This window comes from Cyanistes caeruleus, chromosome 2, assembly GCF_971803275.1.
Source record: "Cyanistes caeruleus chromosome 2, bCyaCae1.hap1.1, whole genome shotgun sequence".
Taxonomy (NCBI): domain Eukaryota; kingdom Metazoa; phylum Chordata; class Aves; order Passeriformes; family Paridae; genus Cyanistes; species Cyanistes caeruleus.
This window is the reverse complement of record NC_141702.1, coordinates 21,098,058-21,117,695: the sequence shown is the minus strand read 5'-3', so window position 1 is coordinate 21,117,695 and position 19,638 is coordinate 21,098,058. Positions and strand designations below refer to the sequence as shown.

At 35.8% G+C, this 19,638-nt stretch overlaps 1 protein-coding gene across 5 annotated transcripts in view; it reads right to left on the bottom strand.

Moving 5' to 3' along the window:
* MYOM2 (myomesin 2) overlaps nt 1-19,638 on the bottom strand; it is a 76,543-nt gene that overhangs the window by 27,654 nt on the left and 29,251 nt on the right. For 3 of the 5 annotated variants that reach the window (XM_023922515.2, XM_086876023.1, XM_086876025.1), the window contains 8 exons: nt 18,576-18,775; nt 17,811-17,864; nt 15,085-15,212; nt 11,984-12,167; nt 8,611-8,785; nt 7,123-7,244; nt 4,763-4,950; nt 2,203-2,329 (listed from right to left, as the gene is read on the bottom strand). In XM_023922515.2, the coding sequence (XP_023778283.2) occupies nt 2,203-2,329; nt 4,763-4,950; nt 7,123-7,244; nt 8,611-8,785; nt 11,984-12,167; nt 15,085-15,212; nt 17,811-17,864; nt 18,576-18,775 (1,178 nt within the window). Of the gene's footprint in view, nt 1-2,202; nt 2,330-4,762; nt 4,951-6,304; nt 6,326-7,122; nt 7,245-8,610; nt 8,786-11,983; nt 12,168-15,084; nt 15,213-17,810; nt 17,865-18,575; nt 18,776-19,638 lie in introns of all 5 variants that reach the window. The other 2 variants (XM_023922513.2, XM_086876024.1) reach the window with 1 other exon arrangement.

The following is a 19,638-nucleotide window of genomic DNA, read 5'->3' as shown; positions in this document are numbered from 1 at the left end:
AGCAAGGAAAGCTGAAGACTTAAGAATTAACTCACAGCTTAAGGATTTCCTTAGTTTTCAAGATATTTATTTTCCTTACAACACATCTTACCATTTAAAAGAATAATAAAAAAAAGGAGTAGAAAACCTTAAAAATAGATCTGATTGCCATTCCAGCCTACACATTGTTAACCAATGATGAATGAGCATAAAATTTGTAAAGGATTATATTCAGCAAGTATACTAGGGGAAAGAAAAAAATTAGAAAAGTTTTTCTCCAAAGTGGGTAAATACATTTCAGAAAAGAAACAGATTAAATACTTGTTGCAGACCTTATAAGGATAAATATTAGATTTCTCGTGGAAAGACTGCCATTTACAAGGAACCTAAAGCCTTCCCTCAGGGCTCTTTAAAAATCCCAATCCGGATGTCTATATATCCACAGATAATTAAAATTCTACTGTCAAATGGACCCAATAGAAATATTGAAAGAAAAGTGTAATGAAGCATGTTCTATTCTGAGGAGTCTGAGACCCCAGACAATTCTTTTTATTTAAAGCAATGTAAGATAATCCATTAACTATCATTGCTGACTCCGAGAAACTCACAGAGATACCTACCACTAAAATTGTGTGGAAGGATGAAATAATTATGGACTCTGGGTGAAGAATCCATCACTTATGATGAAAATCTAGCAAAAGGTTATGGCCTTTCTAAGGAAGGAAACCTTCCTTCTATACCAAAAGGTGGAAGAATATTCTGTTGACACTGAGAGTATATTGCAGTCATATTACATTAGTCCTCAGTACCTTTAGCAAGTCAGGGAGGAGGGTCAGGCTCTTTCTCCTAGTCTTAAATTTCAATTTCCTTTCTTTATTGCTAATCCATTGTTTAAAAATGCATTTTAAAAAAGGTTTGTGAAATATTTAACAGGTTTGGAGATTTGAGGTTTTTTGCAGGGTGGGCAATGTTTCTTTTAATGTTTTTTTAAGCAGGAGGAAAGCGACACTGTCTATTCAACTCTATCATAATGAGAACAACATAATCAGCCAAACAATAAAAAGGTCAGATTGTACATTATGGAAATTTTACTATCTTCATTTCCTGAAAACACCTTTTTTTTTTATTTCTTTAACTGTCATTTAAAATTAAGGATAATTTCCACTTCTTCACACACTGCATAATTTAAATGGTGCTTTGAAAACACTGTAGAGAGCATAAATTGTAGATAATTTCTTTGAGAAAAATAATCATTCAAATTTATACTAAATATTATGAGATTATGAGTAAATGTAATTAAAGTCAAGTGAATTAAGGTCAGATTAACCATTTTGTTACTGACAGCTTTGTCATGTAATGAAATTCATATGGCAAGATTTATGAGCCCTGAAGAATTAAGCTGGAAAACATAAGCAGCTTTTCAGCAAAGAATATGGGCATTTAAAAGAACTAAACTTGGAACTTTATAGGGCAGTTTTTGCTTTTTGTTAGATTACAGTTTAACTTTTTTTGGTGAGAGTCTCAAATTCACAGTACTTATAATTGCAATTAACAGTCTTCAGCTACATCTACACTGCCAAACAACAGACAACCACAGGGTTTGAGTACTAGCACACAGCCATTCCTACTGTATGTTTGTTAGCACATTTGTTCTAACACCTGGATAATAATGATCTCTCAGGTAACACCTAGGTACAAATGATCTAGGAGAAACACAAATACACGGACACATTATTTGAGAGTAGAAGACTGTCTGTCCTACTTGTCTCTATGTCAAAAACAGGCCCCTCTTATGTGTTCTTTATGACCCAAAACTGAAGTAGTTTTGGAGTCTAAAACTCCAGGAATATTCTTAATAGAATACATTTATGGTGCAGAGATATTGTACAGGTGGGGAGTGTGAGGTGGAGCTTGTGGCGCTTGAAGAGGTGATAGAGACACAAACATAGACTAAAGGCTCATTCTAGCGTAGACTAACTTCTTCTGAGCTGGTGAGAGCAGTGAAGGAAAGGGACACTCAACAAGCTAAGGTCATCTATTTTCCAGGAGATTCAGTGTCATCACTGGAGGTGTGGAGGTAACTTTTAACAGATCTCAGAAACAAGGACAATCTCAATAGGTACTATGGAAGACATTAAGCAAAAGACATCCTGCAGAGTTTGGCTGGAATTCTGTGGCTGTGTTTTAAGGACTTTGAGGTTCATGAAGAACTAATAGACTTACCAGGTTCTGGCATAGTCCAGGCTTTACACTTAAAATGCTCACTGGGATCTGAAGGTTGACCTATTCCAACCAGATTTGCAGCAGCAACTTTGAATTCATAGAAGGCATCTTCAGTCAAATCCTCTACCTTTTTTCATTTGAGAAAACAATTCAATATATCAAAAGCCATTATTTATATTAAATTAATAATTGAATATAAATATTAGTTAATTAATTACCAGGCCTTACTGCTGTACTGAAGGGTCTAATTTGAAGATTTTACTCTTAAACCAAATGCACTTCAGAGTTTTATATTATATGTCCGTGTTTCAGTCACATAATCCTAGGAGTAACATCACTCATATATTGGCATGAAAAGTTGTTAAGTTTAGAACAAAGGTTCAAGGAGCTCAATCAATGAGTGACCACTAGCATACACTACGGGTGAGTATTCTACAATGAAATATCTTCTTGCATTGCATGTGAATGGCTGTTCATAAGCCATTCACTTAAGCAAGGGTTCAAATTCTGTTTTGGTTTAAAAGGTCACAATGGACTGACCTAGGAAGAAAAGGTAATTATAGTAAACTAAAAGAAAAAACAATCCAATTTGTTCCACAACCTACTGACACATGTCTCCAGGAAAGAGACTTTCAGTAGTATTTCATGTCTTGCATGAATCTTTCTCTTAATGTTGCCTACCATTGCAAAGTGAGAAAGTAAGCACTGGTAATGGAATGAGAAGAATCCATAATGTTCCCCTGCAAACATCCCAGATAAATGATCCCTGACTTATTGATTGAGCCCATCCCCACACCAGCATCTCAGATTTTGAGATCAAAATAGAGGACTAAAATGCATGAATGTCTTGACACCCAGAATGCCTCATGGCAGCAGCCCTCGTCCATCCTGCCTTTTCCAGAGCACCTAAATACAAACAAACAAGTCTTAGACACCTGATTCCTCTGAATAATTTTCCCACAATTATATTTTAATCATAGGTTTCAAGAGAGACAGCTGAGAGCAGTACTTTTAGTGGAGATACCAAACAGTTTTAGGTTTTCATGAATAAATAGTTATCTTTCAAAACGTGAGATAAAAAAGGATTTTGGTGTGATAACTTTAAAGATAAAAAACATTATGGTAACAAACATATGGGGTAGCTTCAAATATAAGACCAAAGCAAACAAGGTAACACAGGAAAGTCAGGCACTGAAATAATTTACTGAAGACAAGGAGCTATATAGTATGACCCACAAGACAGAATAAAAGATCAGCCTATAAGAAATCCAGGTTATTAAGAGAAAGGAAATTCCATAGAATTATTTAATAAGAGAAGGTGAGACCTTTAGTGATTTCCCAGTGCTGCACTGAATATCTCAGGGCATTGTCTGTTTGCAGTATGTCATAAAATATTCTGTGCTACTAAAAGCTGTCTCGGTTTTATTTCCCATCAGTATTTCACATTCTAGTCATTCAAACTAATGTATGAAGATGCACCTTTAGGCACAAATACAGTTATTGGCAGGACTGACACTTAAATATCTAGTTAAATTCTCAATGGTGGCTCCTAATTTACATTACTCATTTGTTTACAAATGCATTACAAATAAAAATAATAGAAATAAAAATGGAAAGCATTGCTTAGTATTGCCTTTTCATGCCTATCCAACCTACCCTTTTTTATTTCTCACCATCCATGCTCCATCTGCTACATCAGAGATGCCAGTCTTAGAATCAGTCACAAGCACACCTGCACCTGAGTATTGCTGCCACCAATCTATGCATGAAACTTTCTTCCTCAGCTCATCATTATCTTGTACTTCAGTGTCAAATACCTGCAAGACTTATTTCTGTCCTAAGGTTTACAGGAAATTTGCAGAAATATAATTTTAAGTATTTGTGAATAAAATCTGATTAACTTAATTTTAAAAGCATCACACTGATTATTTGCTATAACCTATCTCCCTAACATTTCTTCATGGAAGTTCACATTCAAATTTTCCTATTTTAAGAAACATTTAATATATTGCAAGTGCAACCAGAAGCAATTTATTTCAAAACTGGTACTCTGTAAAGGAGGTGACAGGACATAAGGCTGAGTTCATTAATATACATGCTTTTTCAGCTGAAGGCAGATTTTGAAAGTAAGAGCAGGGACAGTTAATTTTTTCTCAACCCATCTCCATTTCATTTATAAGTCCCCAGTTCTACAGAGAGCAGTTACCTGTCCTGCTAAATGCTTCTGTCCTTTGTCTGTATGTTGTTATAGTGGTGATGCATACAGTGATCATTAATAAAAATGGCTTGTGGAACACCCTATAGCTCATCTTGTTACTTCTGAAAAATGTGTTTCACACTTTTTGCTCAAAAAAAATTCTTATCTGGATGGCCTAATTTGTATTAGAATTTCATAGTAGCGGATGGCACTGATTCTTCAGCCCAAGTTCAACCTTGTTGCACTCTGAATGGAAGTGCCTAGTTTTGTTGAAGTAAGTATTTAAAGAATTTCTCCATTTAAAAAAAATCCAAAGAAAAAATTCTAATCAAACCAAAAATATAATGATCAAAAAATACTAACCGTATAAATCGTCCGGGTAATAAGGGAAGAATTGACTTCATGCCAGTTTTGATGGTTAGCTTCCCGTTTATCCATATAATAACCAAGGATTGGTGAACCTCCACTGTACGTTGGTGCTTTCCAGCCAAGGGTCATTGAATGCCCATCACAGTTCAGAAGAGTGATACCATGAGGATATGAAGGACAAGCTACAAGGAAATAAACAACCTGAGAGTTAGGACAGAGGCAAAAACACTGCAGTGTAGAAGTTGCTTAGCATTTTTGATATTGCTTCTGTTTTCTGCAGCATACTGCTCTCAGCTGTATAATGATGGCAATGTAGTTGTAAAGCTGCTAACCAACATTCATTTTATCACCAGATATAAACAAGGAGGGTTTTAAAATATCTGCCTAATGTTTTGCCCTCTCAGAGGGTAGCAAGGAAAAATAGATTAACTTTGCAGAGAAATAGTAATGCCAGCGTCTCCAGACCAAAAATTATGCTAAAAGTTTTAAATGGGTCAGAAGATCTCTTCCTAGTAAGAAAAAAATAAGCTTCTCAAATACTTCTGGAATACAGTAAAAATCATCCAATAAAAAAAGAACAAAGATGATAAACTTGAATGAAATTAAGTCATATGACTGACTGGTCTATGGCCACCACAGATTTCCTGTACAATCCTGATAGTATAAGCTTTATTCAGACTGTGACTGCTGTTTGCCCTAGAAAAAAAAGCAGATACTTAGACTTTCAGTAACTTAACCTATGAGGCAGAAAAGTAATGTCCTTCATGAGGTTACTTGTGTGGGTTTGCTCCCTCCTATAGCAGAAGCAGAAATGTTACCAAGGCACCTTCCCAAGGACGAATAAAACCCTTTTTCTGAGTTTTTTAATCCCCTCCTACTGGCAAGCACCCCTTGTAGCAAGAAGTTTTGCAGTTGTCATCCATACATAAAAGTCTGCCCAAAGATACCCCTTTCCTGATACTTGGGGTGCTTCAAACAGTACAGCTAAACACCTTGCCCTAAAGCTGATCTGATACTTTCAGCTGAATTACCAGTATAACATGAGAGAATGTAACTTAGCTCATTCAGAAGAGAATACATTAGCAAAGGCCTTTGCTGATCTTGTAACTGTACTAGTGATCATTATGAAAGCAGAAGTAATCAGCAGAACTGCCCTTTCATACTTCTTTATTTTTTATTTTTTTTTCAGATATGGTGCTATACTCAGAGGTCGCAAAATGTGGCCTTTGTGCTTACTGCCACTTCTTGGTAAATAAGAATGACCATAGCAAACTCCTGTAAAGAGTCTTAAAATAATACTACAGAAAGACGTTAATGTTAAGTCATCTATGAATAGTCCTACTAAATTTGGGTAAAGGCTACAAAAATGGATAAAAGCCACCCACACATTCCACAAGTGTGTGGAAGGTCCACGTGCTCTGTGTTTGGTGATATACCGCATGCAACCCTCATCTCCAAAGCACACAGTGACAAACAGGTGCAAGTGCATTCACAACTTTGTGAGGATAGATGTGCAAGTGTCCATGCACCACCTACCCATATGAGACACACTTCCTCCTAAAAATGTCAAATAGAGTAACTTTGTCAGTAACATACAAATTTACTTTCTATTGACTACCCTGAATTATAAATCTTTTAGAGGATTATTTCTCACAAGTAGGTTTACTGGTCTTTTCCAAGAGGTGGAGGGCACTCTCCTGAGGAAAATGTGTCCTATTTAATATTTTTCAGTATGGAGCTGATTCTGTCCCTTAGTTCAAATTGGACCATGTTAGCCCAGATCTATGTACTCTTCGTTGTAAATACTTACTCAACCTTTCAGTCAACATGTACCATTCCCACTGAAGGTTGTACAAATGATCTTACACAGAAATTTTGTTTGTAGGACAACAGAGGAGCTAAATTGCGCTCCAACCTGGAGTAAACAGAGGGGATTTTGTTTTCTATTACTTCTTCACAGTAATAAAACTTATTCTTCTAAACTCTTACTCTGAAACTCTTCTAAATGGAGCAGATTCCATGCTAAACTGCTTTGTACCACTCAAAGTCACTCAGAAACTAATTGTCTAACTTAGTATATAAATTTCTTTGATACAGCCTAGGAGCAAAAGGCAACCTGGTCCCTAAAGTGCATCTTACCCAATATTTCTAACAGTCATTATAAAAAACTTTTTTTATAAAACAATGCCTTTTCTCCAGAATAGCCACATGTCAGAGAATAGACATCATTAAATAGATGTGCCTGATGGCAGCAAGGTATACAATTAGAGTAAATCAGACCAAAGGAGATGACTGCTGAAAACACGTCACTCATTCAGGAAACAAGAAGCTGGGTTGCACAGAATCACACTTACTAAGGGCTGCCTGCACTGTTACAGCCTCCGACTCCTGCGAGTTTTCACTCAGTCCTACAGCATTTGCAGCTTTCACACGGAAGACATATTGCTCTCCAGCCTCCAAACCATGAACAACAAACCTGGGTTAAAAAAGATAGCATCGCATATTAGGATGTATTTTACAAGAGTCATTCTTTGCTGTAGCATGAAATTGTTGTACCAATTAAAAAGCTCAACTTAATGAGTGCTTCACGAAGGAAAATATTTCCAAAAGGGAAACTTCAATATAATGGCATGATTTAGTACATTATAACCAGATGAGATGCTGTAGCAAAAATCACAGTACCCATTAGTTTGTTAGTACTGATCTAGCAGGAGAAGCAGACAACATACAATATATTCCCACTGAATTTAGGTTTGCTAAATTCTAATCTATCCTGGGAAGGAAACATATTTTTCACTGTAGTTTTATAGTCATTGTCAAAAATAGTTTTCAATTTTGATCTGAAGTTCTAGGTAATTACTGTACTAAATAAAATACTCAGAGCTCTTCTATTGTAAGATATCTTCACGTATGAAGAAATTAAATGTTTCTTCTTAGTTTTTGTGGTTTCCCAACCCACTTTGACCAAGAATCGGTCTCTACTTTTTCTTTGATCGAATTTCTTGACTACTTGAAAAAAGAACTCATCAGAACACAAAGTCACTCCGTTAATGATTAATGACTCCGTTAATGACTGACATAATACACTAAACAAAATTACATGCTTGTTATAGAAAATACAAACAACAAATCTAAACTTTGCATCTGGTGATTGATTCCAATAAAAAATAAGTATGATTTTTACAGAGGAAATTTCTTGAAGAATGCCATAATGAAGTTTGATATCTTCAGGAAGGAGTAAGAAATCATCAGAAATTCAAACAGTGCTAGTGTCATGACAAGGGAAATAGAAACAGGGTCTACTGTCCTTTATGAAGAGATGTAACAGATCAGGGAGCTCTGATATTTCTGGAATGGGGCACTTGGCTTTCCTGCACAATAGTGTCAGCTGACAAAGCTGACTTTTGCCACCATATTTATAGCAGAAATGGCCTGACCTTTTGCTCTGTTACTCATGGACTATGATAAAGCTTTAGAATTCCCTCTCCTTCCTCATACTATTCCTCATCAGATCTCTTTACCCCACAACATAATTCATACTTAAAAAGGGCATATTTTGCACTTACTCACATCCAAGACACTCAGAATTATGTCTCTAGAATCTGCTTTTAAAACTCAAAGTCATGGAATAGAAAAAAATACGCTTCTCCTCAGAGAAAAAAACAAAAATCTGTGAGGAGAATTTCCCTGCAATTTGGAAATCTTGGCTCTGAGAGTCTGCAGACTGGTTTTCTTCACATTTAACATTCTTCAATTATAACCCTATGGCTTAGCACATAAAATATCTTAAAAATATGGTACAGTTTTCAGACTTCCCAAAAATACAGAAATATTATCAATACCTGTTATATTTAATAGGTTTATGGTTACTGGGTTCCCAGCGATTTGATCCCACCACAGAATAGTCAATGTAGTAGCCATATAAATCCTCTTCATGTTTTGGTTTATCCCACTGAACTACAACTGATGTTTTTGTATTCCTTGTGGCCACCACCTGACCAGGTGCAGACGGCAAAACTAAGAAAAAGAGATAAAACATATACTATTAGAAAATACATAAAAATAAAAGTAATTTGAACTAGATGAAACACTGTAAAACTTGATCATATTTAATCACTACAGCTATGACTACTCCTACCATGTTGATATTGTTACATGATATGTGTTTTAATATATTTCTTTCACTCTAACTCTGGATATTTATATATATCTGTATATAAATATATTTTTTTCTCTTTATTTCTCTAAGCTGTGAGGCTCCTTACCTATATGATTTTATATAGGTTTTATGATAGTTAATTATAGGAATACGTATTTTCAAATATGAGTGTGGATAAAAGCATACTGATATGAAAATATTCACTCTCACATTTATTTCTCAAATAAGAATATGATGTATAGCTTATGTCCCTGCAGCATTACTTGCAGCATTTCAGTAAGAAATGCACATAAACTACAGAGATATAATATCATGAGGATTAAGAAATACTGTTTTACAGTTAACTAATGACAGCCTCAATTCCAAAAATATGAGATTTTCAGGACAATTTTAAGCATGCCAGAAGTTTATCTAAAAGTAGCTAGATGAATGTCATAGAAGCACAGGAACACTGTTTGGAAGGGATCTCTGGGGATCATCTAGTCCATCCACCCTATCAGTGGGAGTGAGATCATCACCAACACCAAACTAGAGTGCCAGTCACGGATTTGTACAAGTCTTGAAATGTTCTGACAATGGAGATTTCACAGCTTAGCTGCACAACTTTTCCAGTACTGCACTCCTGCACATTTCTCATTAAATGAGTATGTCCAGAATGAACTTCATAAGCTACAATTTTTGGCTCTTGCCTCTATTTGTCATTTGACAATGCTGGAAAGTTTGACACCAGCATCTTTGTAAGTTTTCAAACTAAATAAATAGCTCTCTTTATAGGTCACAATCTCTAACCCCTGGTCATCTTGGTTGCCATACAGAGGACCTCTCCACTTTACAACCATCCCTCTTGACTAAGGAAGCCCAAACTAGGAAACAATACTCCAGGACTGACCTCAACACCACCAAGAAAATGAGGATATAGCTTTCTTCAATCTGTTGACTACAGTTCTCCCAATGTACCGTGGTATGCAGTTTACTTTACATGCAAAGAAATTTTGTTGTTGGTTTGCATCAATCTAAACAAATGAATGTGCATAAATAGAACCAGAAATATTGAGATCCAAATGGAAAAAAAAAAAATCTTAGTAAGAACCAGCACATAGTCTGTACACTATAAAATATCTGAGTTTTCATAATGTAAGAAACTAAAGCAATGTCTCAGCCTAAAATGGCAGGTTAAGAGAGGCACCCAGTACTTGCCTTTTGAAGATATTTTAGTTTCCTCAGATTGATATTGCAGAGAGCTGCAAGCAGCATGAAACAAAAGGCAGCATGTTTTCCACTTAGTCTTTCAATATTAAAATAAAAAATAATACTTACACACTACTATACTTTATGCAATAAATTTGTAAGATCAAATGATTCAGTCTGATAAATGTACCTACATTTAGGCTTTCTTGTATGTCTACAACTGCATATTCTTGAGCTGCTGCTACAGTCAAAGGGCTAGGCCTTCACTCAGTTACACAAATAATTTAATTTAGGGCCATTTTGGACCATTTGTCATTTCTTCATGGAGCTGTCAGATATGACTAGGGAGATAGTACCTACAGTCCTCTGAAATGGCAAACTGAAAGCATTTGAGAAGGATGTCTCTTTGGCCAGTTTAACTGAGCCTTCCATCAGAGATCAATAGGGTCCTGAAAACTTATCCATCTCACCCGAAAAGAGACACTGTACAGCTGGGTAACATGGGGCAACTTATGACAACATCAGCCAACTTATCTTCCAGGCTCCAATTGCCACAGTCAGAGCAGAGGTATCTACTGCACGTGTGCATACCTACATGGAAACACCTCTATTTAGATTTTAATCTCAAACTGAATACTCTTGTACCACTCAATTAAATTTTATCATGTTAAGTATCATTTAGGATGGCCTAGGATACCCCAACTATTCTTTAGTTTCTGCTCATAAGGTACCCATAATTTCTGTGTAATGATTGCAGTCCCCATGAAGGTGTCTCAGTCCTCCTTAAGAATATCAAATGACACTAAGTGCAGACAACAAAAAAAATGTGTTTCTGATATATTTTAGCTCAGGTGGCAAACTCTGTGTATGAAAATACTGCTGAAGTTTCTCTTCAAAATAAATTCTTCTACTTTGTGTTTTATTTAAAGCTGTGAGTTATGCAGAAGGTGTTATGTTAACCCCTAAGGGATAGCTTATTTTCTGTACTAAGTGCAATAAATGCAGTATTTTTCTTCCCTACCTTGGGGAATATTGAATGCTTTAAATAATTTATATGCATTAATGAGACATCAAATCAAGAATATATGAAAGCAAAAGATGCTTTTATTTATCATGTAGTTACAGATCAAGCTGAAAGTATGGAATATATTTTTTAACCATGGTATATCAGATAAAAGATATATATTTTGTGTATTACTAGAAAGTGTTCTGGTAAGATATGTGCACTTAAGGTGACAATTATCAAAACATCTAGCTGTTATGTGTGGTTTCTGCAAAACTGCAAAAAGGAAATATATATTTCAAAAACAAGATGAATAACTACTCCCTAAATTTTCATTTGTGTTTTTGAATGTGACCCCAAGATAAACACTTCATTTTCATTTGGAAAATCACCACTGAATGTGTAGTTGTATCTTCCTCTTTCCCTGAAGTCTACTCATCTGTATGACACAGGAATAGTGCAGCAGCAGTAATTTGCAACTCAGAATACTAAGAAAGAAATGAAAGGCTACCTTATCTAGCTGAAACTGTAGGGAATTAGGTAGCATATAATTATCTGAGCTAGAAAATATAATTATCAAAGTTAGTGATTAACCTATTTCTTGACGTCACTTTAATAGAACACTGAAGAGTGAATAACTAAAAATAATTTATACTGATTATTGTTTTCAGTAGCGAGGTGTGTGATCACTAGGAAAATTCTGGAAAGTCTCTAAAATTTAGCATCTTGGTCTTTTTAAAACCCTTCACAGAACTGAACACAAATAGAGTACTATTTTGCAGTTATACTATTCTAATGAGAGTTGTCTTTTTACAGTAAAATACCTATTGTTTTTAATATTAATGTCTTACAATTAATATCTTACCAATAGTATCTTGTGGTTGAATAGGTTCTGTGATTTCAGATGGATCACTGATACCATTTTTGTTTGCTGACAACACTCGGAAAACATATGGTTTTCCTTCTGCAAGGTCAAACACTGCATAGCGAGGAGATTTTACTGCAACCTGTGCATTGACTCTTTGCCAGCTTCCACTGCCAACCATGGACTACAAAAAACAACAAAAAAAAAGCCATGAATCATTTCTGTGAACTGTCAAAATATGAACATATTGGCATATTGCATCTTGTCATGAATTTACTTAAGAGCTATGAGAGAAGGATCACTTTCAAATGCCTGACTTAAACATATGCAAATTCTCGTAGCTCGTGCATTCCATTACTCTACAAAAAGGTCTGAATAGCTCACTGTCTCCTTGTATGTCTCGACTTCAATACATGCACACTTGTACATACAGCCAGCTTTCTTTTAGGTCTCTGACTGTCTACTGTGACTGGTCCCAAAAGAATCATTTTCATGTCCTGCAAAACTCATGTGAACACATGTTTGGAGTCAAGCAAACAAGCCCTAATCCAAATTCTGCAGAAAAGTAGGGAGGGAAATGTTACTTTACTCACAACTTTATCTTTATTTATTCTATTGAGTAAGGTCATGTCCCCTAAAAGCATTCATCAAATGAAGTAATTACTTTTGAGTATTCTCAGTGCAGCAGCTGAGCTTATCATCACCGCAACTGCACATGGAGGAGAGCCAGCAAATCAGCACTCTGAGACAAGTGTGCTGTCCATTAGATTTCCCACATAAACCGTTTACTCTAACCAAAAATTAGTCATGGAATCCCTCTGAAATTTTATGAAAACCTAAGTGCCTAATAAACAGATTGAAGAAAATTTCCTTGGTACATAAGTGCATACAAATTATGTGCTTATAAAATTTTGGAACAGATATTCTGGGAACAAAATCTGACAGACTGTGAATTTCTTAGAGGAGGAACAGCGTTTCCTGGGTGCTTGGAAAATGCCCTGTATATAATGACACCTACAATAGACAAATGATAATAATAATGTAAACAGCTGGAATCCATATATCAAAATCTTTCTCATAGGTACTGAACCCACCTAGTGATCTCAACAGAAAAAAGAAATATTACATCAATTTTCCTCATTACAAAAAGCTATAAAATATGAAAAAAATGTTATTTTGCCATATATTTTACTTTGTGCCATGAAAAACATTAATTTCTTCTATTCACAAAGAATCAGCATCACATTTTGTTCTGCAGTTTGATTTATGTGTTAAAAAAGCATTTCAAGAGAATATAGAAAACTCATTTCCATTTTGTGTCTCTTGAAGGCTTTACAAATACATTTTTATTCTTCAGGGCTGGATCTTCTTTATTTGAAATAAAATAATTAGAAACTGTTCTAAATTCTGAGATGACAGTAGAAAGCAAAGAACAAACATTCACCTTTGAACTAAATAAGCTGTTCATATATATTAGTTATCCATGCAAAGAATTTAGATTCAGGTGTTAATTAGTACAATGAACCTTTTTTTCTAATAATAGCCATTTAGTCTTCATTCTCCCTTTCCTTCAGTGAGTGTAGGGTTTGAGACTTTTTTGTTCAACATTTTCACCGCTCTATACTCTATAGCTACATAAATTTATTTGTAAAAAGCAGATAATGTATATTTTCCAATTCATTCTTAGAATGAAATTCAGCTAACCAAGTGTAGGTAATTTCCACTCAATGGAAATCTACCTCTGAGCTTTTTATCTGGGCTATTTCTGCTTATTCTGGAACTAATAAATTATTTCCATGACATGAGCCAGTTCAAAATCCTTACAGCAATATTCTTGAAATTTATAGATAAGCAAAGACATGTGTAACTGGGAATAAATGCAAGAAAAACATTCTATTTTATTGCATAGAAGGAAAAACTAGACAATTATCCCGACAAAAACTTTCATGACTTCTATGAAATGTATAAGCAGAGAGGGAGAAATGGTCATGCTTGCTGGAAAATTTAACCAGTGAGTGGTGTTCCCTTTACATCGATTTGTTCAACATCCAGCAAGGAATGGATGAAGAATGAAATTAAAGGCCTATGGATTCCTTTGGAAGTGGAGAGTTTTCTTGCATGTCTGAGAGGGAAAAGACAACCTGTGAGGGCTGCAAAAAGAGGAGTGACATCAACAGGATGGGTAGGAAATGAACTGTGGAGGAATGTGCAGTATTTTAGATGTGAGAAGAAAACAACTTGTATAGTAAGGGCTGTTAAAAGATTCATGGTGCAAATTGAACGTGTGGCAGTTTTATGAAGAGGTTTAGTGTTTGTGGATTGTTAAGAGGGTGCATATGCTAGAGGCATAATTCATAAAAACTAAGTATAGCTTGACCTGTGTTTTCGAGGTCAGGTATGAGGCCCATTTTACCTATCGGGAGATCTTTGTAACAAGTTGATGTAATCCAATATAATTTAGAAACATGCCTCAGGGACAGATTTATATAAATTTTATTCAATTAGGTGGATGAAGAACCAACCTCATGTATTGTGAACACTGAAGTCCCCTTTCAATTCAAAGAGGCAGCCATGAAGAGTACCAGGGACCAGTGAACCTGAGACAGGCATCTGCCTCCTTGCTGACCTTACAGAGGATAAATTGGAAATGTCAGTGTATAGTAGAGGCTGCCGTAAGCCTGCTAAAGCCAGGATCAAATTATGAGTTACTGTTTATTCCTTGCTCTACTGCAGGACAAGCAGAAATTTCCCTTTAACAGAGACACTGAAAACTTCCGCCTGTAGGACTGTGAAAACTATAGATGCTTCTTTTCTTTTTTTTAACACTGATACTTTACATAATAATTTGTTCCCATTTAGACAGCAGTAAGCAAATAGCATAGGGAAATCCTTTTCTCTGGACCTTGAATTTCAATGCTCATTAAAACTTGCAATAAGACATTTGATTATCCATGCTTCTCTAATACCCCACTTTCAAATCCTGCAAGACCACAGAAAGTGTTAGTTTTATTGCTCATTCTGCAGTTCTGAAAATGGGTTGAATGTAATTGCACACAGCAATGAAGGACCTTTCAACAGAACACCACTATAAGGTGCAGTACCTTCTCAATGAAATACGTCAGTGGCTCCCTGCCACGGGGAACAGGTGGATCCCAGCTGAGTACAACATATGTTTTGCTGATTTCTGAAGCATGTACATTGGTGGGAGGGCCTGGAATCTGAACATCCCCTGTAAGATTAATAAATGTAGCAAAGCGTTAAAAAGCAGGTTAACTCCTGGGTCAGCATTCGTGTTACAGATCATCTTTCTGATTCAACCTTCCCACCCTGCACTGCAATGCTCATCTATTAGGGGCTGTGATATCATCTGTGCAGTTCACCTGATCACTTCAATTCAATTTTGATAAATAAAACTTCAGTATTGACAGCTAGTTACTTACTGTTTCAGTAAAGGTTAAATTTGCTCCCTGAAACTCTGCGTATTTGTCACACTTTTTCCTTTGATCACATTAGAATTACTTCAATCTGCTAGTAAAAAACCTGCTTACTATATGCAAATATTTTTTGATCAAAGTCAGAACTCTAAAGAGTTATTATGAGAAATTAGAATAAAGAAAATAGCTGGAAGGGAAGTACAATCAGAAAAGTACCTTTAAAACAAAGAGGAAAGCAGGAAAAGGAAAACCTAATAGCAGTATGTCCTATAACATGACGATATTAGCATCTATATAGTCTGAAGCACTTATAAAATCTATGAATCAGAGACATAAAAATACGTCACCAGCCCTCTGATGGCTCCACCACACAGTGTGGCCTGATCACTCTCCCCACTCTTTTTGCAGAGTTACCAGCAGTGTTAGAGACAACCTGCCTAGCCTGGGCCAGGTTAGAATTCAGCTCAGTCTTTCATGGTCCTGCTCACTGAGCCCAACATGAGAAAAAGCTGGTTCTGCTTTACAATGGGGTAAAACAGCACTAGATGGGAGAGTGAGTTGTGATCGACCTGTGATGGACCTCTACACAGGCACAGCTACACAGCCCTGAAGGAGCTTTGACTTGGTGATTGGTCAGAAATAGCAATTCAGCAGACACCTAAAAATTTTATCTTTATGGCTTGTGATAGAAAAAGGAAAAAATCTTTGTTCTTTGAAGGTAAATTTTTCCACTTCTCAGGCTAAGAAAAGAGCATATATCCTCTAAATGTTTAAGATTTGCCTTTAAAAAAGAGAAAAGCATTTCAGTAATAATCTCTAAATCATGGCAGTGATATTTTAAATGATTATACATAACCGTAGAACAAACCGGGCTCAAAATGTACATTGATATTATTTCATCATATATATTTACCAGATCAAAACCAAACCTTTTTTAAAGAAAACTGATATATCCAATGAAAATTTATTTCTCACAATGCTTTCTATATTTGATCTCCCACAACTGTATTTCTTCTTTCAGAAAGGGACATGAATCAGCTGAGTTTAAGATGAAATTGATGACGTATAGTCAAGAAAATTACAATATTCCTTCACAGCATTAAGACAAAAGGCTTCCAACTGATTTCAGGTAACAATATCTCAACATGTTTTCTTTCATTCTTAAAAAAACAAAGCTCTCATACTTTGTAATGATATAACATGCTGGTACAGGATGGTTGCCAGAATGGGACAACAGCCTGCACTAAAAAGGAAAACCATTTGTGACCTGTGAGATTGCTCTTTCAGAAATAGTCTCCAATCTTGCAGATGAAAGTAGCAATCTACAAAAAGAGTGAGATTTGAATATTCATACTGTATTAAATATGCACATTCATGTGACAGAAATTGAAATATCATTTTTTATGACTATTCCAAAGTGGCCATTTCCTGGACCTGGTCATTCTAAGGCAATCCTGAGAGCAGAAGAATGGTCTGTGAAGCCAAACAAGACAATTACAATCTGATATTGTAATGATCTGATCTTTTAATACCCATACCAATTCATTTAGAGTACTATTATAAAAATAGAGAAACTTCATCTGTCCTGTCCATGCACTGGGAAAGACATTTAATGTCTGTTTCTCCTTGAAACTACATCTGTTCTCAGGTAATTTCTCTTTGACAGTGTTATTTTTGGAGTTACAAGTTTATAACCTTTGTGAGAGAGACAGACACTTTTTTAAAAGTTTTGTGCCATTATAGTTAATAATTTTAGCAATTTAAGTGTAAAGAAGGTCATTATTCAAGCCTAAAAACCAAATCATTCCATAGAGAAACAACCAAAACCAGAAAAATTTCAAGCTTTATCTCAAAAGTTGTCAGGGATCTCTCCAATTCTCCTGAGGAAAAACATTACTTAGTCTATAACATTAACCTTAAGAATAACCCCTATATTCAGGTAGATATAGTAATTAAAGAATTGAAATGGATTGTGTAAGCTTTTTATGAGAATGGCAATAACTTCCTCAGGTACTCAAAATCAATCTAAGAAAACTACACTCAGCTCCCAGAAAGCTAGAAAGAGTGGAAATATGGGCAATCAAATGCCCAATCAAATGGGCAATTAAATGTTCAGCCATTTAACTCAGCTTAGCACTAGTGAAGGCAAAAAGGTGAGAAAATGCTGTCGACATATCATAAAAGTTTTGCTGTTTAGAGTGTGATGTTCTCCTTTTTTTTAGACCTCACTGTTCACTTGTGTTCTCTCAGTCTTGCAAGTCATAATGTGTCTTTATTTCTTAATATAGAGAGTTTATCACTAGATGGATTGCTTTTCAAGTTATGTTTCTAATTATGATGTGAAATTCCTGGAGTATGAGCAGATGGACTGAAATTGTAGAAATGTTACATACCTTCAAGGTCATCCTTACTGATCACAATCTTTCGCCCTTCATCCACATGAACAGCTGTTGATCAAAATATTCAATTAGCTTCTCAAACTAGTTCATTATATGTACAATTTTTTCAAATTATTGCTCAAATATTGTGAAATTATTATCTGTTCAAAAGCCTGGATACCTCTTATTCTACAATGTTGTTATTAAACTTTTCCCCAGATAGAGTCACCTTGAGGTCATATATTGCTTAATCACTTTCATAGGAAAACAGGGTATGATAAGACAGTACTATTCAAAGATGTGCTAAAAGGGAAGAGTCATGGTCACACATTTGATTTTGAGGCAGATTAGTAATCAATTGTATCATGAACTGTACTTTTGTTATAGAAATTAGTCATAAAGCATACACACATACATAGAACATGAGTAAAGGAAACTGCATATTCAGCTCAGATTTCACAGGCAACACTGGGGCAGTGCTTTAAGGTATTCATAATTACTTTAATTCCCCTCTGACTAAAAGGAGGACACGAAACAGAAGGTGTGCATGCACATGATATACAGAATCTGCACAGGGGTTTAGGACAAGGCTAAATCAATGCAACTACTCCCCAGAGCAAGCCAGCTTACTCTATTCATGGAGAAGCTCTCCAAACGCTGCTTTGCAGTCTGTAGTGAGATACTCAATCAAAGGAATAAATAAACTCCACTCCTTAGGTTAACTGGGCAAACAGAATCTTAAACATTTTATTGAAAACAAAGAAGCCTTGAATAACCTACTTTGTGTTCTCTCCAGGTCAAGGGGGTCAAGTGCTGCAACTGGTTCCGAGGCTCGAGAAGGCCGGCTAATGCCAGCACTGTTCACTGCTCTCACACGGAATATGTAAGACCGTCCCTCTTGAAGACCAGTCACAGGATACTTGCAGACTTTTACAGGGGCATCATTGCACTGCACCCAGTTTTCCAAACCTACTTCACATCTTGGAATATCAGAAGACAGCATTTGTCAATATCATCTCACAATAAATATGCCCCATGCTACCCATACCAGGTCAGAATCACAGAAGCCCCCTTCACTAGGCTGAGATGCTAAACCATACATCTCATTAATGAAAGTCACACACTTTACACACTCTCCTCTGTTGAGAGATCCAATTCCCACTCCGTTTCCTATGTTTTTCATAATGTAAAGGTCATTTTTTTCCATGGTTCTTGGCCTTTTCAAATCTCTCTGCTTCCCTTCTCTTTGGTTTTCTTCTTTGCCATGTAAAGAATAAATTATTCACTTTCATTTTTAATATTCATCTCCACAGAACATGATGAATTTGCAAGATTCGCCTAATCATTTTCATTTCTTCCTTTTCATATTTCCAAGTAAACTTCTCTGTGCCTTTCCCTCCCAAAATGGCTGAGCCACAGAGTATAGAAGTAATCAAGAAGTGATGTCCCCATACATACTGTTTTGTGTGTACATACATAGTTTGTGTCTTACTACTGTAAACTTTTGTGTAGAAGACTCTTCTGCCCTGACTGTACCAGAAAAAAATTATGGCATGATCAAGGGCTCCTTGGCACTGCAGTGATACAAGTGACACACACTGACGCACATCTGACTAGATTATACACAATATAGGTGAAATACTCCTGTGATCTATGCCCTGCATAAATTGGATATAGATGGTAAGAGTCCCCAGGTCTCAAGTTAATTTCCTCATACTGACTGCCATTCATAAACCACTATTTTCTAGTTATTCCCAGACAGTTGTCATTGAATTAGACCAAATGACAGGGTAGCAAACAGCAACGAGCTGCAAATGTTGCTTTTAAGTGCAGAGCAGTATAC